The sequence below is a fragment of the Drosophila yakuba genome, chromosome 2L (genome assembly GCF_016746365.2).
Source record: "Drosophila yakuba strain Tai18E2 chromosome 2L, Prin_Dyak_Tai18E2_2.1, whole genome shotgun sequence".
Classification (NCBI taxonomy): Eukaryota; Metazoa; Arthropoda; class Insecta; order Diptera; family Drosophilidae; genus Drosophila; species Drosophila yakuba.
Window position 1 is genome coordinate 2,617,034 of NC_052527.2, and position 23,037 is coordinate 2,640,070.

At 46.8% G+C, this 23,037-nt stretch overlaps 9 protein-coding genes across 10 annotated transcripts; 2 read left to right on the top strand and 7 right to left on the bottom strand.

The window, feature by feature from the left end:
* Positions 1-1,126: 1,126 nt before the first annotated feature.
* On the bottom strand, positions 1,127-3,172 carry LOC6526584 (probable cytochrome P450 309a1). The gene is made up of 6 exons (XM_002087656.4): positions 2,777-3,172; positions 2,375-2,726; positions 1,904-2,323; positions 1,714-1,837; positions 1,378-1,641; positions 1,127-1,308 (listed from the first exon to the last, which is right to left on the bottom strand). The coding sequence occupies exons 1-6, from the start codon at positions 2,974-2,976 to the stop codon at positions 1,148-1,150; spliced, it is 1,521 nt and encodes a 506-aa protein (XP_002087692.3). The 5' UTR covers positions 2,977-3,172; the 3' UTR covers positions 1,127-1,147.
* Positions 3,173-3,254: 82 nt separating this feature from the next.
* LOC120320568 (probable cytochrome P450 309a2) lies at positions 3,255-5,232 on the bottom strand. Its single transcript, XM_039370554.2, has 6 exons — positions 4,935-5,232; positions 4,521-4,872; positions 4,045-4,470; positions 3,868-3,991; positions 3,548-3,811; positions 3,255-3,485 (listed from the first exon to the last, which is right to left on the bottom strand). The coding sequence occupies exons 1-6, from the start codon at positions 5,222-5,224 to the stop codon at positions 3,322-3,324; spliced, it is 1,620 nt and encodes a 539-aa protein (XP_039226488.1). The 5' UTR covers positions 5,225-5,232; the 3' UTR covers positions 3,255-3,321.
* Positions 5,233-5,271: 39 nt separating this feature from the next.
* On the bottom strand, positions 5,272-6,495 carry LOC6526585 (cell cycle checkpoint protein RAD1). Its single transcript, XM_039370555.2, has 2 exons — positions 6,360-6,495; positions 5,272-6,285 (listed from the first exon to the last, which is right to left on the bottom strand). The coding sequence occupies exons 1-2, from the start codon at positions 6,462-6,464 to the stop codon at positions 5,566-5,568; spliced, it is 825 nt and encodes a 274-aa protein (XP_039226489.1). The 5' UTR covers positions 6,465-6,495; the 3' UTR covers positions 5,272-5,565.
* On the bottom strand, positions 6,466-7,151 carry LOC6526586. The gene is made up of 2 exons (XM_002087658.4): positions 6,957-7,151; positions 6,466-6,899 (listed from the first exon to the last, which is right to left on the bottom strand). Exons 1-2 carry the CDS (start codon positions 7,060-7,062, stop codon positions 6,466-6,468), a joined length of 540 nt encoding a protein of 179 aa, XP_002087694.2. The 5' UTR covers positions 7,063-7,151.
* A 261-nt stretch (positions 7,152-7,412) lies between these two features.
* LOC6526587 (protein insensitive) lies at positions 7,413-9,181 on the bottom strand. Its single transcript, XM_002087659.4, has 2 exons — positions 8,780-9,181; positions 7,413-8,717 (listed from the first exon to the last, which is right to left on the bottom strand). The coding sequence occupies exons 1-2, from the start codon at positions 8,786-8,788 to the stop codon at positions 7,599-7,601; spliced, it is 1,128 nt and encodes a 375-aa protein (XP_002087695.1). The 5' UTR covers positions 8,789-9,181; the 3' UTR covers positions 7,413-7,598.
* Positions 9,182-10,238: 1,057 nt separating this feature from the next.
* Positions 10,239-11,759, top strand: LOC6526588 (early boundary activity protein 2). Its single transcript, XM_002087660.4, has one exon. It carries the CDS (start codon positions 10,425-10,427, stop codon positions 11,568-11,570), a length of 1,146 nt encoding a protein of 381 aa, XP_002087696.1. The 5' UTR covers positions 10,239-10,424; the 3' UTR covers positions 11,571-11,759.
* A 98-nt stretch (positions 11,760-11,857) lies between these two features.
* Positions 11,858-12,697, bottom strand: LOC6526589 (probable NADH dehydrogenase [ubiquinone] 1 alpha subcomplex subunit 12). Its single transcript, XM_002087661.4, has 5 exons — positions 12,640-12,697; positions 12,485-12,580; positions 12,244-12,421; positions 12,087-12,171; positions 11,858-12,029 (listed from the first exon to the last, which is right to left on the bottom strand). The coding sequence occupies exons 2-5, from the start codon at positions 12,577-12,579 to the stop codon at positions 11,959-11,961; spliced, it is 429 nt and encodes a 142-aa protein (XP_002087697.1). The 5' UTR covers position 12,580; positions 12,640-12,697; the 3' UTR covers positions 11,858-11,958.
* A 241-nt stretch (positions 12,698-12,938) lies between these two features.
* LOC6526590 (actin-related protein 2/3 complex subunit 5) lies at positions 12,939-13,800 on the top strand. Its single transcript, XM_002087662.3, has 2 exons — positions 12,939-13,241; positions 13,304-13,800. The coding sequence occupies exons 1-2, from the start codon at positions 13,029-13,031 to the stop codon at positions 13,544-13,546; spliced, it is 456 nt and encodes a 151-aa protein (XP_002087698.1). The 5' UTR covers positions 12,939-13,028; the 3' UTR covers positions 13,547-13,800.
* A 340-nt stretch (positions 13,801-14,140) lies between these two features.
* Positions 14,141-18,163, bottom strand: LOC6526591 (dynamin-1-like protein). Of its 2 annotated transcripts, XM_002087663.4 has the most exons (8): positions 17,906-18,163; positions 17,018-17,162; positions 16,296-16,960; positions 15,570-16,021; positions 15,175-15,514; positions 14,883-15,111; positions 14,609-14,820; positions 14,141-14,549 (listed from the first exon to the last, which is right to left on the bottom strand). In XM_002087663.4, the coding sequence occupies exons 1-8, from the start codon at positions 18,005-18,007 to the stop codon at positions 14,493-14,495; spliced, it is 2,202 nt and encodes a 733-aa protein (XP_002087699.1). In that variant the 5' UTR covers positions 18,008-18,163; the 3' UTR covers positions 14,141-14,492. The 2 variants fall into 2 exon arrangements, with proteins under 2 accessions (XP_002087699.1, XP_015053304.1); XM_015197818.2 differs by lacking the exons at positions 16,296-16,960; positions 17,018-17,162; positions 17,906-18,163 and adding an exon at positions 16,072-16,158.
* Positions 18,164-23,037: the final 4,874 nt, after the last annotated feature.

Consider the following 23,037-nt stretch of genomic DNA (forward strand, 5'->3'; position numbering starts at 1 on the left):
TACCTCGACTTCATGCGAAAGACCTATTAATAATTTATGCTTTTGTTAGCCAATTTCTCTCAGTGACGAAAGGAAATGAAAATCTTCCTTCAAGTATTTATTTCGTTTTCGCGTTAACTGCGCCAGTCATTAACTTTTTACGACTCTTTGATCCCAGTCCGCCAATTCGCTCGCAAATATATCAAAATTCAAATGCAATCCAAATATTTGCGGTGACAGAAATCCAGCCTTAGTGTCGTCGAAAAGCAATCCGCAATTTGTGTGGATGGCCTAATAGATAAAGCGTTTTGTTGCCGACTTATGGGGCCAAATAAAATTTCATATTCACTTTGTGGCAAATATTTTCCCCCTTCGATGGCGAGCGCATTTAAATGCAGCATATTGCAAAGCTCAAATGAAATTTTGTGGCTTGTTGCAAAACAAAAAGCAGCAAAAAGTAATGTAAATAACAGCGAGGAAAACGCGCTGCAACACAATACTCATGCACACGCGGCTGCATTGTGGCTGGGGATCGGTGTTGTCCTTTGTCCTTCGTCCTTCGACGCCGTCCACTGCATGCGGTCGCTCAATATGAAAGTGCCTGCAGTGAAGGCGCATTGATACACTCCGAAAAAGTCTAGGGAATATGGAGTCTAGTTTGAAAGTTAGCTACGTTGTTAAACATATACTATAGTATAGTATACTCAAACTATAGTTTAAGGTTCATTCTACAAAGCTTTTCACCATAAAAAATTAATTTAGAAAATACTTAAAATATATGAAAATTCTTTAATAATAGTGATTAGTTTCTTTTTTTTATTTGAATAAGCTTGAAGTCAAGCTAAGCTGGAGAAAGGCATGCGAAAGGGGGCGTGTCAGTTGGTCTGCGGTCGGTTTGCGCTAAATTAAATTTTGCTGCGGTTGCCCCCAAAGTCCAACACACTTGCACCACACACACACCAACACACTTGCATCACACACACACACACACCAACACACACTTACTGGCACACTCGTATACAAATTACTATTGCGCCAAAATACAAAAAGCGAAAAGCCAGCAGCAATTCTCATACGAAGGCAACATCTGCCCACTGCACTTATGCAACATGACCAAAAATTTTATTAAAAAAAACTAGAGGAGAACTACGAATATAAACGCTACCTTTTATTTCTGCAGCTTGGTATACTTGAGTTCGACAGCGCCATTGAGGAAGATACCCATTCCAGTGTCCGCACCCAGGGGCACCTTCTTCGTCTGCTCCACCTGGTAATTGGAAAGGATGTGCACAATGGCCGTCTTGACACTCAGCTGACCCACACGCATACCTGCAAAATAAGAGTGTTACAAGATTAAGATTATTATTTCTTATGAAAACCATAGCCAAATTCATTCACCTAAACAAATACGAGGACCATCGCCGAAGGGCAGGAAGCATCCTCGTTTGGTAAGGACACTCGCCGCTCCGTTCTCGAACCGATCCGGCCGGAATTCACTAGCCTCCGGATAGATGTCATCGTCATGATGGTACTGATAGGCTGGAACCATTACGGTTACTCCGGGTTCCAAGTCTACGGTTTTATCAGCTCCCACATCAATCTGAATGGGCTTGGTGCAGATACGCATAAAGAAACCAATGGGCGTGGTCAGTCTAAGCGATTCTGAAAATGTATTTTAGATATTGAAAGGAATGAAGTAGTAAAGATTGCCATTCTCCTGGGAAGAGCACCTACCATTGAAGCACTGGTCCAGATAGGGCAGGTTGTTGATCTGATCGTAGCTGATATGGCCCTCGGAGGCCAAGGCATCTAGTATTTCCGAGCGCAGCTTGTCCTGCTCTTCGCGGTGTTCGCTCAACTGATAAGATATAGAATATATAATAATAGATTATATGTATTAGTGAAAATTGTGAAATTAACTAACCGAATAGAGCATGTGATAGAGCACAGCTCCCGAGGTTTCGTATCCATCCAGGTGAACGGTGAGGGCATGACCCACCGAGTCGTGGATGTTGTTGCCCCGCTGCTGCAGCTGAATGAGATGGGATAGGAAGTCGGTGCGACCCTCGCCACTGCCACCTAGCCGCAGATTCAGTGCATCCTGGGTGAGTCGCAGGTAGAACTCATCCGTTGCCTTGGGAAAGAAGCGCATGGCGAACAGCTTTCGCACGAAGGTGGCCACCATAGTCTTGTTGAAGCGGATCATCGAGCCGAAGGCATGGCCAGCCCAATCCGTGGAGTTCTTCTGGAAGGCTCCGATCTCGCCGACTTTGCCACTGAGGGTGCCTGCATCGATGCCCCAAATGAAATCCGCCATCGTATGGGCCGTAAATCGATAGGCTAGCTGAAGAGTGACATTAGTTTGGTTGAATGGACTACCGGTCTAGGTGCTCACATCTCTGGTTTCGATGACATCGCCCTGCTCCCGCCGCGCCCTCTCAATATACTCGACCAGCTTCCGGCCACTTTGCTCCCAAATGGTGTAGGCCAGCTTCAGTCGACTGGGCGTCAATCCGCCCACATTTTCGGAGCGCAGTCGCTTCCATTTCTCGCCAGCACTAAAAAAGGGCGAACCCGCCACGTACTTGTCATCCGGATTGTGGCCCACGAAGCTGCTGGTGATGGTGTCCCGAAAGTGACTGAACTTGTCCACCAAAATCTCATGGGCCAGCGCGGGATCCAAAACAAGGAGCTGCGGCTGCCGCGTGATGAAGGTGCCAACTGCTCTGTACTTATCCTTGTATTTACTGGAGGAGCAAATGAATTCAACAATCTCCGATTAATGGTAAAAGCTCACTTGTAGACATCCTGAACATCGAGAATGAGACTGCGGCTCTTGTTGACCAGTATGCCCGGATAGCTGCCCAAAATGGTCAGTGGCTCGGCGGTGACCACTCCCCGCTTATCCCAGTACTTGTGGTACCAGGTCAGATAGAAGTAGACCACCGCAAAAGCCACATGAACGAAGGTTAAGCCCAAACCCACTAATGTAAACATGGCTGCTACCACAAAATCGATCTGATCCCCACCAGGTTCCCCAGAAAACTGGCGCTGAATGGAAATGTACTCTATACGTAGGCACCCCACTGGCAAGACCTATCAAATTTTAATCAGTATTCTATAATCATCTACGTATGTGGTTTTTTTTTTCGATGGCTTAATCGCAAGTACATTGCAGATAAGACTTTGTTGGAGAGGTAAGTTCTGGCTTTGATTAGCTGCAGTCAAACTTGGGTATTCTATTGCTATCAATGCGCTCCAATCATTTCACAATATTTAATCAGTGAAAGCAGGGAATGATTATTATATTAACTGATTACTGATAAACTGATTAATACAAGTCTATCTTAAAAAGCGGCGGTATTCGAGATTAACATCTCCCTGCAGAACGACCCCAAATCCAGCATCTCCCTTCGGGATCAGCCTTTCCCGTCCACGCACCACTTGAAAGTTGCTGAGGATGTGAACCAGAGCCGATTTCAGCGTCAGCATAGCCAGTGGAATACCTATGAGGATGCAAATGAAGGATCATAAATATATGTTTATACTCAAGCTTAAAAGGACTCACCCATGCAGATACGGGGGCCATCGCTAAAGGGTAGAAATATGCCTTTTCGCAATAATTCCTGGTAGGCGCCATTATCAAAACGCTCTGGCTTGAAAGTCTCTGGTTCGGGAAAATATTGTTTATCGTGATGGAACTGGTAGTTGGGTATCATGATCGTCATCCCATTCTCAACTTCCAGGCTTTTGGATTCACTCAGCTGAATGGTGGTGGGTATTGTGCACACTTTTGTGTACTGCGGTATCAAGCTGCTAAGTCGCAGGGATTCTGGAATATTAAAATAAAAAAAACAATTGAAATGACAAAACTATGTGTATACTAACCATAGATCACTTGCTCCAAGAAGGGCAGAGAAGAGAGCTTCTCAAAGTCGAGAGTCTTCTGCGATTCCATGCTGGTGAGGATTTCCACTCGCAGCTTCTGCTGCACAGCCGGACTCTCTGCTAGCTACAATATATATGATCTTAGATTGGATTACCGGGTACTTCATTGTCACCTACATAGTACAGAGCATGAAGCAGAGCTGTTCCCGTGGTATCGTAGCCATCCAACATGACGGTCAGGGCGTGACCCACCAGATCGTCGTGGGTGGCCTGCTTCTGATCACGCAGCTGCAGCAGATGTGCGAGATAATCCGTGCGAGTGGAATCAGCAGCACCCTTCAGTCGCAGCTCAATGGACTCCTTGGTCAGGTTGGAGAAGAACTCGTCGGTCTCCTTGGGGTAGAAACGGAATCGCAGCAACAGGCGACTGCAGGGCGCCACAATGGTGGCCATGAAGAGGGTCAGCATGTAGAAGGCGTAACTGGTCCACCTGCTGGCCATCTGCTGCACCTCGTTGGGTTGCTCCAAGGGTCGGGTTAGGGTCCCTGCATCGATGCCCCAGATGAAGTCCGCCATCACATGGGCCGTATATCGGAAGCAGAGCTGCAGAATTGATTTATAAGATAAAGATACTGATAAAGAATAGAACCCACATCTCTGGTCTCGATGATATTGTTTTTGTCCGCCACCTGCTGCGTCATGTAGTCGGTAAGCATCTTGCCACCCTGCTCCCAGATGTTATAGGCCTGCCTGAGGCGACTTCCGGAGATACCTGCCTGAGCATCCGTGCGGAGGCGCCTCCAAGACTGTCCGGATGCCCAGAACGGATTGAGGCGCGCGTACTTGTCCGACTTGGCATGCCGCAGGTACGAACTTTGCAGCGAGTCCTTGTAGCAGCGGAAGTTGCCCACCAGCACTTCGTGGGCCAGTTCCGGATCGAGAACCAGGATCTGTGGTCGTCGCGTCAGGAAGACGCCAACAGCTCGGTGTTTTCCCTTGTATTTGCTGGGAGCGTAAGCGAATCTGTAGTGTTATATCATTTTAATTAGAGATTTAAAGTAACTCACTCGTAGATCTTCTGCACGTCCAGGACCAGATTGCTCTTCCGGGTAAGCAGGCCCGGATATGTGCCCAGCAGGGTCAGAGGCCGAGCTGTGACCAAGCCCCGCTTGCGCCAGTAGGTGTGGTGCCAGGTGAGGTACAGGTAAATGGGCAGCACCAGGAGGTGGAGCAAGATCAGGACCAGCGACACCAGGATGTACATGTTTCCGCGCTCCGTGTTGCTGCACGCGCCTCTGGCTCTCGACCAGTAATGATCGATCGGATGCAAGCCGAAGCTGAATCTCTCGGGCACCATCGCTGCCAGGAATCGATTAGTGAATCTGTGGATGAGGAAACCTAATGTCTCGACGCACAAGTATATTTATTGATAGCTGACTTATCAGCTACTGCTTGATTGTATTTCAATCTACTTTCACACTGACCAGTACATTGTAAAAGTAAATATTTATTTATTTAAATTGTATGGTGTTTCTACGACGTTTGCCATCTGGCTGACAAAGAAAGTTGCTTTCATTGGAGCAGGGCACCATAATCATGCCTCACTTCGAATTTAAGTATAACGATCGGAAACGCTTCTAAGGTTTTAACAACAATGTAAAGCTATATTTTATAAGCTAAGTAGCTTCTATTCCTGGTTTAATCAGTGTTAAGCAAAGGAATTATGAAGAACTGAATGAATATCTCATCCTGGCCATCGCCCTGCAACACCAGATGCAGTTCCAGCAGGCCAACGGAGTTGGTTTTGATGGCCACCTTGGTGGCCGACTGCATCGCCTTGTTGGTTATGCGGATCTGCTGGCTCTTGTAGCGAGCCACCACCGTCTGCTTGCAGTTGAACATCATCATCATGGGACTGGTTTTGGCCACCTCGACGCTGAACACCGCCTGCATGATCCCAACTGTGGTGATCTTAAAGTGCGGTCGGTTCGGCGATGTCACGAACTCGAATTCCTCCGCAGACTTCTCCAGTTCGTGGAACACCTTCGATAGATTTGGTCCGCGCACGAAAATAACATTTAGATCCGGATCCTTCAGATTTTGATCGTAGTCGATTGGCTCATCGCAGTCCATAGTTTTGATGGCGCACTCCGTGCTCACATCATCGTCGTCGTGTGGATAGAGAATGATCCTCAGGGGATCGCCCTTATCCCTGTACATCATCCGCATGCTGCAGTCGGCGGATCCGAAGAGTTGGAGGCACTCGGACAGCACATTCATTTTTAGACCGAAGCACTGGAAGTCCTGCACACTGAACTCCATGAAGGCACCTGGCGGCATGAAAAGCGTAGCCTGGATGGACTTGCCCTGCTCCACGGTGATGCGCAAGCCATCTTCGGAGACTTGCAGCATGCCATACTGATAGATAAACAAAGTGATTTTTAGCAAATAAAGTTGGTATAGGAACTCAGAGACTACGAGCTAATCCTTACATCATTAAAGCAGATTGACTTGATGGCCTGGGTTAAAGTCTTGATGTGCTCCACTCGAGCGACGAATTTGCAGTCGCCGTAGGGCGATGGCTCCACATCAGCCATCCTAGTCCCGAAAGACGTCCCTCTGCAGCTCCTTGATATCTTCCTTCTTAAGAATCTGCTCGCTGGTTTTCCGGCCCGTGTGCTTTAGAAATTGATGAAGCCGCAATGCCAGGATGTGCTGGCAGGTAAAGGACACCCAGCTATCCTCGCTCCAATCCTCCAAAATGCCCCGTTGGCCACTGGGGACGTCGTGGTAAAGGATGCCTCGGGGCAACTGTAGCACGTGGCACTGGAAGAACTCGCACTTGCAGAAACTTACGCCCGGAATCAACCGGAAGAACTCGTTTCCCTTGGAAATCTCTACCACGCACACGGATCGATTGTTTTTGGCGTGAAAGAAGGCAAAGTTGTGGTCGTCCAGGAGGTGCAGTGATCTCAGAACCAGTTCTTGGCCTAATAAGGTGGATAGATCGTAAAAGAACTGTCCACGTTCCTCTAAATTGGAAATCCTGTATCATTACTATGGGATCTTTCCATGTCAATAGTTCTCACCTTCTGTTAGGCACTTGGACTCTGCTTTACTCCGATATAATTTGAAGACTTGTTCGACCAGATGTGGAACAAAACAGGATGTAGTGCTGTCCGATTCAGACGCCATTCAGGACATTTTTGGATGCCGTTTAATAGGATAATTTTATTTATAAACAATACCGCCAAAAAGCCGGCAGAGCGTCATCAGCTGTTTAGAAGAAAAGTCTGGCAGCGCTGCACATTGGCGATTTAATTATTAGGGTGGCCAGTTCTTGGTATATCGTTCAATTTGAATGTATCCAGTTTTCGCGCCAATTGACTTTCAACAAAAAGTGCTGAAATGCTTATCTAATTCGAATTAGAACTTTTAAAAGTGATTTTAACTTTTTAAAGAACGCAGGCACTGTGTCCTCTACGCAAACGTCTTTCCCACTTACCCAGCAGAACCCCTTAACTAAAAAACAAAACCACAATTAATCTTGGTTCGGATTGGTAAAATCATCTTCGAGATCTTCAAAAATCTTCTACACGTTAGTTCAATGTAGTGCTCTACTATCTATGGATTGTTTTCATATATCTGTGAGTTTGAGCGGGCATTACCGCCGTTTTTGGTGCTATTCTAAACATTAATCATTAAGTTCTAACAAACTACAACTAGTGCATCTATATAATGTTCTCCTTTTCGTGTTTGATGCCACTGCTGCGTCGCTTCACGTTCTGGATCTTCATCATCTTGTTCTCGTCGGCGCACTTGGTGGTGATGGCATTGCGCACCTCCTTCTCGCTGGCATTGCACTTGTGCGTCACTGCAAAGATGATGTCCTGGATCTTCTGCGGATCGAGCATCCGCTTGAGGGGCTTGTCCTGATCCTTGAAAGCGGGCGACGGCTTGCCCGTCATCGAATGGGTGGCCAGAGTTTCCCGGTCGAAAATCGAAACCAGTAGTTTTCGGGTGGCCAGCGAGGAAACCGACCAGTTGATGTTCTCGAAGACACTGGCGGGCACACAGGTGTTGTTCGGGCCAATGGACACCATCACGTTGTCCATGTTCTGCTGTTGGCTTTTGTTGAGATCGGTGAGACTGCCATTACGGATTTTGAGTTGGGATTTGGCTGGTAGTTTGATGTTCTGCCGCGGGACTTCTTCCTGCAACTGAATCTCCTGCAGCTTGCGACGTTTGATGAACTGTTGTGGAGTGCCAAAGGATTCGACATCTTCCCTCTTAATGCCGCTGCTAATCCTGTACTGCTGCTGGCTATGATGGTGATTGCTCTGCTGTTGGTTCTCGTCGCCCAGGCAAATCTCCAGGCGATCAGAATCCGCTGAGGTGCTTAGACTGTTCAGGCTCTCCGCCGCCAGGCGAATTTCGATGGCATCCGCATCGTCGGGGGCCGAGATGATCTTGTAATCCAGAATCTGTGGATTCTGCGTGGGGGCACATATCACCGAGCTCGGTGGCGTGAGGATCTGGTGGCTCTGGACAGCGGGCGGCGTTGGTGGTCCACTTTCTGCCAGCAGGGAGGATGCCTGTTGCATCCTGGCGGAGGTGGCATGAATCTGGGAGAGCAGATCCGTGTGCTGCTGTAATTTGGCCTCCAAGTAGCGTACCTTATCGCGGAGCGCCCTGTTCTCGGCCTCCACTTGGGGATCCGGCGCGGAGATGCTGCGGAGCAGCTCGAAATCCTCGCTAGATGTCTGCGACCAGGCATTCAGAAACAAAGTCTGGCTCCTCCTCGACTGCGAATCATCGCGTGCAGTGGCGTTGACTATGCGCTGATATTGCTGCAATTTGATGGGATAAAATGATAAACATGTTCCGGCGGAGACTTCCTGCAGCTACTCACGTTATCCATGTTCAATCCTCAAAGGATCTGCGTCAACTGAAAATTGGCGGCAGAATGCGAAAAGCGGTTGCATTCCAGGGGTGGTTTTCGGTTTTCCACCGATTCTCTGCCTTCTGCTTCCTCTGCTTTCCTTTCCAATTCCCCGCGAGGCAAAACAATAGTTGCCAGTCACACGAACGCTACCTGCACGCACACACGCGCAACCGAACTGCACGCATGTGCAGGGAAGAGGAAGAGAGCGTCTCCCTTGCGTGCGCGAGTGTGTGTGTGCGCCTTCCAGGTAGCCGATATCCTGTTCCTGTTACAGGACCCCGTCTATTTCCCAACTAGTCCAAGTCCAGCTGTCTTCTCTTTCCAACTTTCGTTTTCGCATGGGTTTCTGGTTTGCGCGGGAACCAGAGCCAGAGTTGTAGTTGTTGCTGCTGCTGAATGCAACCAGAGTTGTCGATCTGCGCAAATGTTTTTCATTAAAACTATCGGTTGGAAGTCGCGAGTGTTTTAAATGCTTAATTTAATATCATTTGAAATGAAAATAATAATTTTTATGAAATTATCGTATCTTATTTATTTTATTATCTATCTTATTATTATTATGACAATCATATAAGCTTCCATTAAAATATGCAAATAAGTAAGGAAAAAGGAAATGCACGTATTTAAAAATATTTCCATATTAAGGTAAATTGGAATGAATGATTTTAAAGTTTATGGTAATATTGCAAATTTAATGTGTTAAATCTTTAAAACATTTTAAATGCATTATTCTTAAAACTCTGCCATTTCAAAATATCCGTTTGGTTTAAATTCTGTATTCTGCACTAAAGCGAAGGTCAGAAAATAAGAGAAAAAAGTAAATGTAACAAAAGAATGTGTAAGAATTCATTTCCCAGTTCCTAGAACCCAAAAGGACTATTGTCCTTGGTTTTGGTTTTTTGTAAATAACCGGTTTTCAGGACCCAGACAGACTGCATGTAATCCATTGCAATTTGAATGTATTGGGAACCCCTTCCATTACGGAGATCCTTTTGGAATATAACTCAACGCTCAAATGCTCTCTGATCGGAAAAAAAACACCCTTAAATTCCATTTTAGAAGGTATACCTATTGAAGGGTAAGTCTACTGGAATTCCGCCAGGTATGTCGTCCATTGTGATGCATTTGGAATGTGCAAAATAACATTAATGGATGTAATGTTTCAAGTCACAGCTCTTCAAGTTAAAACATTATGTACATACATATGTTTTATTTAAGACTAGACTTTAGAAGCTACCAGTCGTGGATGTAAAAATGTAAATTTGATGCCACGCGAGTTTCAAATATTTCCATATGCGTTTAACTAGTTTTAAGACTTCCCAGTTTAAGTAAAATTTAAAGTCGTATATTTTGGACTCTTTTCCCCAATTATCGTTTGCAAATAGTCTCTTTTCGGCGACCTTGGCAGCCCTGTAAAATCTTCGGATTCTCAGGTAGGATTGCCATCTGGCGCAAGGAACAATAACCTTTAAGCCGGGCCATAAAACACGGTTCTAAAACCGATTTGCCCAACGAATAATTCGCAAAATAAGCCAAGGAAGCCGACCGCCCAGCTGCACTTTTTGCCAGAAATAAACCTTTTTTCGCTACCTGTTGCCAAATCCGCGTGCAAATGGCCGGCGGATTTCGTCCGTACGATCAGGACTCGTGCCCTAACCTTACAAATAGCGAGGCTCCGGTACTCAGCATGTCAGTCGTTCGCAGAACGGAGCCGCACTTCTTTCATCCGCAGACTGCGATCCTTCCCAGTGTCCAGTACTCCCACCCATATCACCACTATCTGAGTCAGTTTGCGCCGAACTTCGTGCCCTACTATTACCGCCTGCTCTCGCGGCCCATAATGAAGCAGGAGGAGATGGACATCGAGAACTACATCAACTACGAGGTGGCCACCCAGCAAACGCTGATGCGCCAGCGGACTCTGAAGCCTCTGGGTCAGCTGCAGATCCAAATGCCACCACCCATAAAGGTCAACCAGCCAGTTAAGCCAGTTCCCGTGAAGGCAGTGCCTGTCCGCCGAAGCTCTCCGCCCAAACGACGCGTCATCAATGCCCAGTTGGTGGCCATTGCGACCGCGTCCGGGGGCATTAAGAACATCGAACCCACGGTGGAGCCACTGCCTCGCCCGGAGGAATCTTTTAAGCAGCAGGTGGCTAAAATCCAGAAGAGTCAGCACCACTACGAACAACTCTTTGGACGTCTTACTTCTATGCTGAAAACCCTCAATCAGCGGTACGACAACGATGCCGAAGATGTACCCGCACCGCCCTCCAAGAGACCGCGCCACATGTCCACCAGCTCCTCGGAATCGCATATCCCAGATACCGCCTCCGAAAAGGACGAGAAGGACACACTTGTGCAGTACCCGCACCGAGTGCAAAAAGAGGATGGCAGCGCGGTGTATGTACTGGGACCCAACGGCACCCAGATCACCGCACATCAGTACGGCGAGGTCTTCTGGACCAACGCCCCGGTGGCCACGAGGTGCCTCCTCTGCGTTGTCTTCAGCAGCGATGAGTTGGCAACCCACACGCTGACCGGGAAGCCGTCGCCCGCCTTCTACGGTCGCGAAAGACCTCCGAAGCTCCAGTTGGACCAGCGCAAGGTAGACGACATTGTGGTCTGTGTGCGGAACCGGACGGGCGGCAAGGAGCGGGTTATTCGGGCCACCATCACCACCAAGTGCGCGGATACCGCCAAGAAGTACAAGAGGCGGGCAAAGAAGGCTCAAAAGGTCGCCATCAAAGAGGAGTATTAGCATAGGGAGGACAACTATTGGCTAGATATAATCCAGCTATGATTAGGCCTAAGAACTTCTCAACGACGCGCCACGAAGGCGCAGAAAGCTTTTGTATGTACATATTAGTAATAGGTCCTGCTAAAAGTAGCTGCATCACTCTGTTATATGATCTAGCTGTGATTGAATAAAGATAAACACAAAACCAAAGTGGTTATCATAGCTTGAATAATATTGAAAGGGATCTTGGGCTTCACTTTTCTGGATAAAGATATATAGTTCATCCACTGCCTCAAATGCTCTTCGAGTGCAAAGTCAACAAAATTGGATTTATTAACTCGATCCGGTGTTCTTTTCAATCGCAGCCATTTGCACTTGAATTTAAAATTAATTATAAGCTACCACCACACTACTGTTTCTTCGCCTTGGGATCCCAGGCCTCCACTTTGTTGGGTGTTGTGGAGTAGGGGTAGTAGGCCTCTGCAAAAGGAGGATTTACATTAGTGGGATTACCAAGACGCTACAGTGCACAATTACCCTTGGTGCCGGAAAGATTCTCGCTGTGGTCCGCGATCCACTTGTGCTTGGGTCGGCATCCATCGCGAATGGGAGGCAGATCGGTCTATAAAAGGTATAGAGAAGGTCATGTTATGTACGACAAGATATAGTCCAGCCATCTATAGGCAAAACCCACCTTGTAGTGCATCCAGCCGTACCACTCGGCGGGAATCATGGAGCCATCGTAGTCCATGTTGACATGGGGGGCGAACTCGATCCAGCGGTTGCGGCCGTAGAAGTAGTACGGGTTCTCGAAGTACTTGTTGCCGTACTTGTCGATGCCCACCAGTGTTCCGATCTTCAGATCATCGTTCCTGGAAAATAGTACATATGCGGTTTTCAGGATTGGAGCAATCTTATATAAGATCGAGACTCACCTATACAGCTTCAGGTACGCTTGCTTCAGTCCCCCGGCTTCGCGGACGATCTGGAACAGCTTGCTCAGCCGGTTGATGCCCAAGAACTTTGCCATGCTGCCGGGGAAATCCAAAAATATATTAAACGTAAATAATTTCGATTTTCTTGGACTCACTTAAAACAAAAACAAAGTCAATTTGCAGTGTGGCCAGGAATGGACAAAAGCCCCAACATAATATACTGAAAAACAGTAACTAAGTAATAAATACTAAGCTCCCAATCAAAAACGTTAAGCTACAAATCCAATAGGATTGGGCAAAACCGGGATTCAAAAAATTGCTAGGCAGTTTTAAAGTTTCTATAAATTCAACTTGCTTACGCAGGTGATTCGAAATTCATGTTTTACGTGGTTTGATGTAACCTGTACATTTTTTAGTGCACGGGTAATAATACTGCAGCTGGTATATTTCACAGTTCGGCCACACTGCCACACATCTGTTTTGCCGTGCCGGATTTTGTGATTCATATTTTTGTGAAGAAAAGTTGTGGGAAACGAGCGAAAACATGGCCAAGAACACGTCCAGCAATGCGTTCCGCAAGATCGATGTGGACCAGTACAACGAGGACAACTTCCGGGAGGATGACGGCGTGGACAGCGCGGCGGCGGGCCCGGATGAGAGCGAGATTACGACGCTGCTGACGCAGGGAAAATCCGTGGAGGCTCTGCTAAGTGCGCTGCAGAATGCCCCGCTGCGCTGCAAGAACCAGAATGTGAAGGTGGGTAGCCGCACCTAGTCATATACAGAACCCTGTACAGCTAATCCTCCACGGCATTGCAGGACCACGCCCTGAACATCACGCTGCGGGTGCTGCTGTCCATCAAGTCCACGCAAATGGACCAGGCCATCGACACCTTGGACCAGAACGACCTGATAGACGTGCTGATGAAGTACATCTATAGGGGCTTCGAAATCCCCTCGGAGGGTTCCAGTGGCCACCTGCTGCAGTGGCACGAGAAGGCCTTCGCCAAGGGAGGAGTGGGCTGCATTGTCCGGGTGTTGTCCGACACAAATCGCGCCTAGAGGAGATCACCACAACCAAAGGCGGTCATAGCGTCACCAACCCCACTGTTCCCTGCCCCTAAAACTGATTTATACGCATCGCGGAGCATTTAATCAACACAGGATTGGAGCACTGGACACTAGATCCTCATCTTCGGGATATGCCACGCCCCAGCTGAAACCCACTTCTGTTTCTTTGCCGCAATACAAATGACGTTTTCCAAATTAGATTTTAACTGGTATCCAAGTATTAAAGTTTTTATTACGAAAGGTGAGTGGCAGTGATTTCAATCAAGGGAACACACTTCTAGTTCACTCAAGCCACTTCACATGTAACACAATTTTAAAGAAACATATCGTTTTGTTTTTGGTAAATCTAAACAAAGATAAGATAGATTCAATTCCTGCCAGATCTAAACTCAAATTGTTTTTAAAGAAAATACAAACTAGAACCCCTGGATTAATCTTTAGATCGAACTTAGCAACTTCACGAATACAATGGCTTATCTAATCGACATTCCAGGTGTATCATTCTACATAATGACGTTACCTAGAATACTTTTAGCTGGCACTCCTTCTATATTATTATGCGTATAACATAGAAAACACATCTACTATGTTTGAATCAACCTTTTCTGCTTTATTTGACTATTCAATGTGTAATAAGTGCTTTGAGTAACCTAATCGAAGCAATCACGGCATCTACAACTTCTTATTAATTTAAAAAGCGGCGAGGCTCGATGATAGACAAATGCCAGGCGAATAAAAATGCGAGTAGGATAAATGAAAGGCCCAGAAATTTAGGGTCGCATGCAAATGCAATTTGATGATATTTCAGTGCTCGGTAGGGAAAACATTTAACAAAGGAGTTCGTTTTCTTCAAACGCGTCTTCAATAAATAGTTTTTTATGTTGCTTATATGCGGGGATTATTAAGTCGAAACGGGTTGCTCCAATCGCTGACCAGCCTACCACATGTGAGTCTCGCGGATTTCGCTAATGATGTGATTCGCCCGCGTCAGCGCCTGAAATCGAAAGTAGGTTAAAAACGATGTCAACCTGAACACGAGCTAGCCAAGCTCACCTTCAACATGTCAGCTGCCTCTTTTCGGCGCACTGCAATGTGATCGGACTCGTTGAGCAGCGTTTCAGCCTTATCCGATTTATACAGATGGGTAACCAGCTCGCTCTGCAAGTTGTCCTTAACATAGTTAACCAAAAAATGCATGATGGCCTTTGGTACCGAGTCCTGTATGGATTTGCGCACAATGTAGAAATACGATTTGATCAGGTGTTCTAAAAGCAGAAGTCAGTTTAAGTTAAGGTACTTTATGTTGCTCGATTTAACTGCAACTCACCGATGACATCGCAATCTTTCTGCTCCTTGTCAGTCAGGCGACGTGGATTGTGGTTGGCCGGCACATCGGGCAGCAGATTGACCGGCTTCACTGGACTCACGATGTTATTGTGAACCGGCGTGTTGTTAGTCGAGTTCTCAATGCTGTCCGGACGCGTTGGTGCCGGTGGCAAAATGTTCGACAGCCAAGTGCTGGCCATCGAGGACGTCGAGTTCTCGCCGACGTGGTTCTAAAGTGTAAAACGAAAATGGGTTAGATACTTTGCACATATAAAAGTGGAATATGACGGCACCTGCTCATGCACTTGACTATATTGCTGCTGTGGGTTGTTAGGCTGCGGCGGCTGTTGCGGCTGCTGTGAGCCTGCACTTTGGGATGAAATCTGAGGCGACATGTGGTTGCGGGGTGTGTTGGCCCGCCGCTGGCCCAGATTTATCTGTGAGTAGGGATCGCTGTCCGTTTTCAGCAGGCTGGGCACCAAGGCGGCATCCTTGTGGAAATCGGGGTGCTTGGTGTTGATGTAGGCCAGCTCGATGGCCACAATGTTCTCCACCATTACATTGGTGTGCGGCAGACGGCGACGCAGCAGCTGGGTGACCACGTCCACAATCTTCTCGTGCAGTTTGGGGAAGCTGCAGGGGAAATGGGTGAGAACAAGTGGTATTCAGTTATCATTAGTCCACTTACCGCAACATCTCCTGCTGCACTTCGTTGCCACAATGCTGAACAATGCGCTGCATCTCCTCGTGAATGAGTTCCACGCAACGCAGGGAAGGCTCCTCCAGGCGGCGAATCTGGCGCTTTACCAGCAGCTCAAACGAGACCTCCGGAACGAAGAGAGCCGGGCGTGGACCGGTGGCGTTTCGGATGGCTGTGAGTATGTCCATTTTGCTGAGACCCGCCAGCGGGTGAATGGAGTCCAGTGTGCGGCCAAAGGTCTCGTGGAAAATGTAGCCCATCCGGGCACCGCCGCACAGCTCGGTGGTCTCGATATTCCTGGCCGTGCCCTCGATGGTGCAGCAGTAGGCGCTGGAGAACTTCGTGATGATCTGCAGCAGCGTCTGGCTCTTGTCGGAGACATCCTCGCCATAGGAGTTCAGCAGCGATTGGAATTGCGTGGCCATGATGTTGACGCGAGTCTGCAAGAATATGGGAAGTCATTTTCATGAAGCAAGCATGCTAGTACAACCTTATCTGCCTTTAATCTGCTCTTGCTTTATCATAGAAAATATAAAGATCAAATACAATCGGTTGCTAAAAAGTAGCACAATTACAAATTTGTCTACATTTTCAAAAGTTGTTATTTAAGTTTTGAGAGAGAGAAGAATATTTTTTTACATTTTAAAAATGCTATACTTTGAAGTTTGAGACTGAGATTCTCGGATCTATATGCCATCTTTATGCTAGACTCACCTTAAGATCTGGCAGGCAGTCCCGGATGTGGTGCATCAGGAGCCGGTTGAGGGTCTTGGCCAAGTAGGGTGTGCCGTTCCGGGTGGCCAGTGTGGGATACTTGCGCTGCAGGAAGGCCGCCTCGTCCTTCATCTGATCGTCGATGTGCTTTTGGTCCATGATGTCCTTTTGCGAGCGATTCATCACGCCGATGATGCCCAGCTTGACGGGAATGACCCGGCCGCACAGGATGTCGATGGCATCAGTGCCGGCGTCCATGAGATCCAGTTTCGTGACCACGGCTAGGGTGCGTCGGCCATCGGGGTCCACGTCCTTGGCCAGCTTCAGTGCCTCACTGGTGGCCATGTCCGTGTTGGCGGCGGTCACAGCCAAAATGATGGAGTTGGGGTTCTCAATGTACTTGAGCACCAAGTCTTTGATCTGCGCCTCGATATCCTCCGGCTGATCGCCCACCGGCACCTTGGTGATGCCGGGCAGATCCACCAGCGTTAGGTTGACCACGTGCGTGGAGAATATCTTCAGGTTGATGGGCTCCGGGCAGATGCCCTTGTTGTTGCCCGCCGCCCGCTCCGTTTCGTTCTCGATCTCCTTGCGGATGTCGTCAAAGTCCGTGAAGCACTTTTTCGAGTGCAGGAAGCGGCCCCACTCCTCGGCATTGGACGTACCTAAGGGGTATGTTGTTTAGCAATTGGATTTCTCGATGTTCTGCTTACACGACTCACCATTTTCCGCCGAGCGATTCTCGCGATCGTCGAGTGGGCTGTAGATCAGCTGGAGCACCAATGGGCGACGGGTCACAATGCCAGTGCCACGGGGCAGAAAGGATCGTCCCACCACGCTCTCAATCACCGAACTCTTGCCGGAGCTCTGGAAACAGGGGGCAGTATTACTCGTAGTTAGAGCGGCGACTGATAAACGACGATGACCTGATAAGGCAGCTCCCAAGCGTTTGCAGCAAGGAAACACTTGGGAACCCGCAGATTAACTATTGTTATCTGGCAATGGGAGCCATTTCGAGATTGCAACTTTCTTTGACTAAAATAACTATTATTATTCTGGCTTAAACAAGTGAGTAAATCTAGTGCACAGATTCAACTTATTGGGGCGCTACTGTAATCGGAATCAATGAGTTGTTCGAACATTTAGTCATACTGAATTAATTCCAGAGCGTGAATCAAAGTGCAATTAAAGCCGCGATCGAAACATGCATACATACAGACAGCACTATCGAAGTCGCACATGTGTATGTTTGTTTTTTGCAGTGTGTTCGTGGGGGAATGTGTCACATCAGCAGCTGTTTTTTCTCGTTTTTGTATAATCCATGGCGATATTGATTTTCCATGGGGGCGGCGAGCACTGCCAAAAATAATTATATAAACAATGGGGACGCTGCAAAAAGCGAAAGGTGCCTAAAAAAGGGACACAAGCTGAAAACACAAGCTGAAATGCCGGCAAACGCACTCAGTTATATAATTTTGCGGTCACTGGAAAAGCGAAAGAGTTTGGGGCTTAGATAGCTGCGCACTATTCCGGTTTTCAGGCGGCACTCCTTTTGCGGAAATCGGGGATTTATGGATTTGGGGTGCGGATTTCACGCAGTTCGCATTTACCTGACTGCCGAGAACAACAATTTGGGGCAATTGAATTGAGTCGGAGCCCACTGTGTTGAAGACGTCCTGCAGCTTGTTGATGACCGGGATTAGGGCCTCCATTGTGGTTGTGTGTGTGTGCTGGGTACCTCAGATCGCGTTCCACTCGGCTGGCGATTAATCCGCGCACATTAAGGCCGTTCTTTTTGGCTTTTTCTGATTGACGCGAGCACCGAAATTATTTTTGCAATGCGCCAGTGTTGCACAGCGAATTTATACTGCTCTGCTGACGGCGCTGCCACACCGCTGGAACGTATTCACTGGACTTTGCTGCTATCGCCTACCAGTAGCTTAGGCTGCCACCTTGTGCTACAGTGCTGCCACTTTATTTTATAGGTGAGCTTTGTCAGCGCGCCATATTTGAATAGCAGCTGCTACGAACTTTTTCGAGTTTTAAGTGTTTCCAATTTTGGCCGTTGGCTGCATATATAAAATACTTTACCACAAAAAAGGGTCATTACTTGCTGTTTATTCCACACTAATTGACTTTTTTAAACAGCGCAAGAGTAATAAAGAAATGTATGTTACAATTAAACTTTTTCTGCCTTTTCTGTCTTCTATTTTTTTGTTTCCTTACGTGTTATGCACAAACTATAGTCCTTACATACAATCTGAAAACTCTTACACACCACAATCCATAGTCGGCAGAATTTCAATATATTCGCAATACATCACAGTTAACAAATAGTGCAGTTTCACCTTTTCTGAATACACTTCCAGACTTAATAGTGAATTATTTAAACTAATTATTTAAACTAATACCTATTTTGAAAACTCCGCTCTTGTCAGTTGTTTATGAGATTATGAATTATTTAAAGTTGAAAGTCCAAAGAAACCTTAAAGATCGAGCATGGAACAGCAGCCAAGTGGTCAGACCACGTGCCCAAAAAGGGAAAGGGGACAATCTGGGGTCCAGCCTCAAGTGCTCGAGATTTGCATGGGCGGTTGGTGTGGGGGCAATCCCCCAATTGTTGTAAGAATCGGAGGGCGGTGCTGTGCCCCAACAAAAAAGGGGGCTACCCAACTACTGCTCAACCACATTCGATTGCCTGGCATGCATTGTGGGCGAAATGCTGGGCTCATCTGTCGTTTTTATCGGTTTATTTCAATGTTCGAGGATGCTTGTCGCCCGGTACACTAAGCATTCAAATTTCGATAGTGGCCTGGCCCAAATGGACCAGAATATTGAACGTATGTATATATACATATATAGATGTATATCCATGTGTAGAGATGCCCCCACTCACGTTTGCATCATCTGTCCTATTTGATAACAGTTCCCATTGTTGTTTGCCAGCTCCTCTTGGCTTTTGCCCAATTGAAAATGACAATGAAAATTGTTACGAGTTAGCTGATATCATTTTGCACTGCTCGCTTATCTCTTTAATGGCTTCCGAGCGATTTAAATATACTTTGCATGATTTAAGATGGCTTCTTTAGAGCCAGTGGGGTACCGAGTTATTCATCTTTTTTGTTTCGGATCTTTATGAACTATAGTTTGATGATATTTCTGATCCCAGGATGGTGGGACTTATTATTTCGTATGTATAAGTTATTTTCAGTTTTAATTTTAAGGTATCTACTTCAAAATTAGTTTTCCCAAAATGCCTAAAAACTCCATCCATGAAACTTTGATCATCCAACTTGGGATACTGACTAATCTCATTTTTTGCCCCATTATTATACATTTTGGCATTTTGCGCACTGCAAGTGGGCTTCTTTAGCATTTTCATAGATAAACTTTCGGCTCCCAATTAACAAATTTGGCCGGCAACTTTGCCAGCACACCTCTGCAGTATCTGTGTGTTTGGGTGTCTGTGTGTTTGAGTGTGTATAAATATTTCAAAATTTCCCCCCATCAAATTGGCATTGTTGGACCGGGGAACTTTCGTATCTCTGGCTTGACAACTTGCCGAAATGTGCGGCGTGGAAAACTTCTTGAGTTTGAGTTGACAGTTATTGCGAAAGGCGGGGGGGAGTGGGGATAGGGATGGGCCACGCCCCCCCCCATTCTCGGGGGAGGCGGACTATTAATTTGATAATTTCACGGCTGAATGCAAATTTGGTGTCAGGGTCCTTGGCTCTCTAATTGACTGACGAATACTTAAAATATGAATTTCAAATGAAGTTCAGCCATTGTCTGCTGTCCTTCTTTTCTTGCCTTTCGACTTGGCGCGATTAATTATGGAGTGATGATGATGGTGGTGCTGAAGTTGGAGCTGGAGCTGGAGATGGAGCAGCCTCTGCCCTCCGGTGGAGCATTAATCATGTGAAAGTAATTTTGCGCATTTGCATGCGTTGCAGAAAGCGATAATTTTCATCCATCATTTTCAAGTGTTTCCGCAGGATTATAGTGCAGCAAGGACTGCCGACTGCCTTTCGCTGTCATATCCTGCGTGTGTGTGCAGGATGGGGAGTTGCCTCATTATCCATCGCCATGTCGTCGTCAATTATTCTTGTTCTACAGGCTGCCTGGAAGAACTTTGCATTTAGTTGATGAGCTCTTCTGCCCTGCTGGAAACCACCAACTCCTCCTCCTGCTCCTTCCTGCTCCTCCTGCTCCTCCTGCTCCTCCTGCTCCTCCTGCTCCTCCTGCTCCTCCTGCTCCTTCTGCTCCTCTGCTGCTCTGGTCTTTTGTGCCTCGATGCCTTTGGTTTTCGGGACTCGGCTTTCATCTTTCGGCTGACTGCCAGTTGATCAATGGCTCTGCCCGTTTTCCATGGTGTTTCATGCAATTACGTATTTATATTGCGTATACGCCATGTGGATACGACGGATGGCTGAGAAGGGCCCTTGAAGTATGTTCTTTGCCACAACTGCAGCAATAATGAACTTTGATTTTGCCCTCCGCAATTCCCGGAATCATGAATGTTCCACAGCTTGTGGCCTGGCTGGAAAATGCGAAGCACGAGCTGGCAAATATTCGATATAATTGCTGATTGATGCGGTTTGAGGAAGATTGCGCCTTTAAGACCAGACTTACTTGAAACTGTTCAACCAAACTTACTGACTCGAAATAATATTCCATATATTGTTGTGTAATCTCAAATTTCTTTTCACAGATATGTTCTTATATCTATGTCGCTACTCATAACCATTACTTAACCCATTAGAGGACCATAAAGTGTGCCCATAACCGACTCTATCAAGTGGCCCCAGTTACGAGGGCCATGTGTGCAGCCACTTGGTTGGGTTTTCGGGTGCTCCCCGGATCTTGGCAGGATGTGGTTGCCATTTAGCAGATGTCGCCGCTCTTGGCACCCAGCTCCTTGGCCATTAATCTGCCTGGGAACGCGGCTGCCAGATGCCTGCTTCTTGGCGAAAAGTGCGAAAGTATCGCGCACATGTTTCACTTATTTATTTTTTGGCAATGCTTTGGCTGCATGTTTAATTGGATTTGCTGCTAAGCGGAATTAGAAATGTGGGTGGAAAAGGGGGGCACATTTGCATACTCCAGCTGTGGCGGAAAACCTCGGGGGAAAACCTCAACACACTGGAAAAATGGGGCTGCAAATCGAAGTAGATTAAACTTCAAAGGAATGCAATAAAATTCGAATATTTATACTTGGTTTGCTTTTTATTTCATATCTCAAACTCTTTTAAGAAATATGTTATAATATTTTATATTAAAAATTCCTATCTCATATATATTTAAATTCGGTTGGGAAATCTTTTTCAGAGTGCCGCTGCGAGGCGACAACAAGCAAGTGTAAATTTCACTTGAACTGATAATTTCACTCAATTTGTGAGCGCTGATGAGCAAAGTTTTCCCATTTGCATGCGACTACGTGTGCCGGCTTTTCCCCCGCTTTTCCACGCCTTCTCCTTCACCTCTAGATGCAAGTTTCCATCTTCCATCTTTCGTTTCTTCTTCATCTGGCACTGCTGCTGAATGTGATGATTTCCTTTTTTTGCCGTCGTCGCCGAGTTGAAGGTGCCAATTAGGGATTTCCGCCTCAATTACTTTCGCGAGCACACGAGCAGCGAGTTTGTATGATTTTCGCATGACAAACTTGGGGCTTTCACATCGACGTCATCATCCCCTCTGCCCCTTCACCTTTTTTGAGCAAATGACTGTTTCCCTTGGCGAAGTATTCACTTCCCCTAAAAATGTAATTGCACGGAGTGCGACCCGAAAATGTTGGGTGTGCGTGATCACAAAAAAAAACTCGTTTGCATTTTACATGTTTCATCTGCAGGTGCAAAAAGCTGGAATGCATAGTTCATGTGGCTTTCCCAGCGACTTGGTAATTTCCATTTCTGCTGAATGCGTTTCCAGCTCCTTGATTGGCTCTGCGATTACGCCAAAAATGATTGCGAATATGTGAGAACGCAGATGGAGTGCAAGGTAAAGCAATTTCAAAGTGCTGAGCTTAAAGAATTAGTAATAAATACATTCTAGTTAGGTATAAAATAAACTGCCTGTTTTTATATTTTATATACCCTTTTTCCGCAATTCGTTTGCACTAGTTTACCGATAGCAATTAATTCGAGACTCTGCAGTAGGCAGCAGGCCGGAAAAGCCATTTCATAAGCCAACAGACAAACGGGTATCTGTAAATTCTAAATACATGGCCATTGGAGGGTTGGAGGTACTGAGGGGCGCCTTTCAAATCAAAACCAATAGGGCTAACGACAAAGGCAAACGTTTCCGTAGCTTTTGTCAAGTCACGAAAAGGCCGAGAGAAGCACTTAGGAATATTGCATTGCATACACACGGCATCGAATCGAAGTGGTTAGATCGTAATCGGAATCGGAATCGGAGGCACAGAATCGAAAGGATGCAGGGGGGGAAACGGGGTCAAGTCAGATGTGTGACGATTCCGGATGGATCCTTGGCTCGTCCTGCTGCTTAAGTGTAATTAAATTCACCCAACCTCACTCCCCCTTCCTCTTCTCCCCAAAGTGTTGCTCATCAAATGGATTGATTTATGATGATGCCCTCCCTTCTGCTCGTCCTTCGGTTTCAGCCTTCCCTTCCTCTCCTGGCTGACGAGGCATGACATAATAAATCGCCATGTCCTGGATCCTGGAGTTCAGGGTGTGCTGGATGTCCTGGTTGTGCTGGATGTCCTGGCACAATGACAGCCACA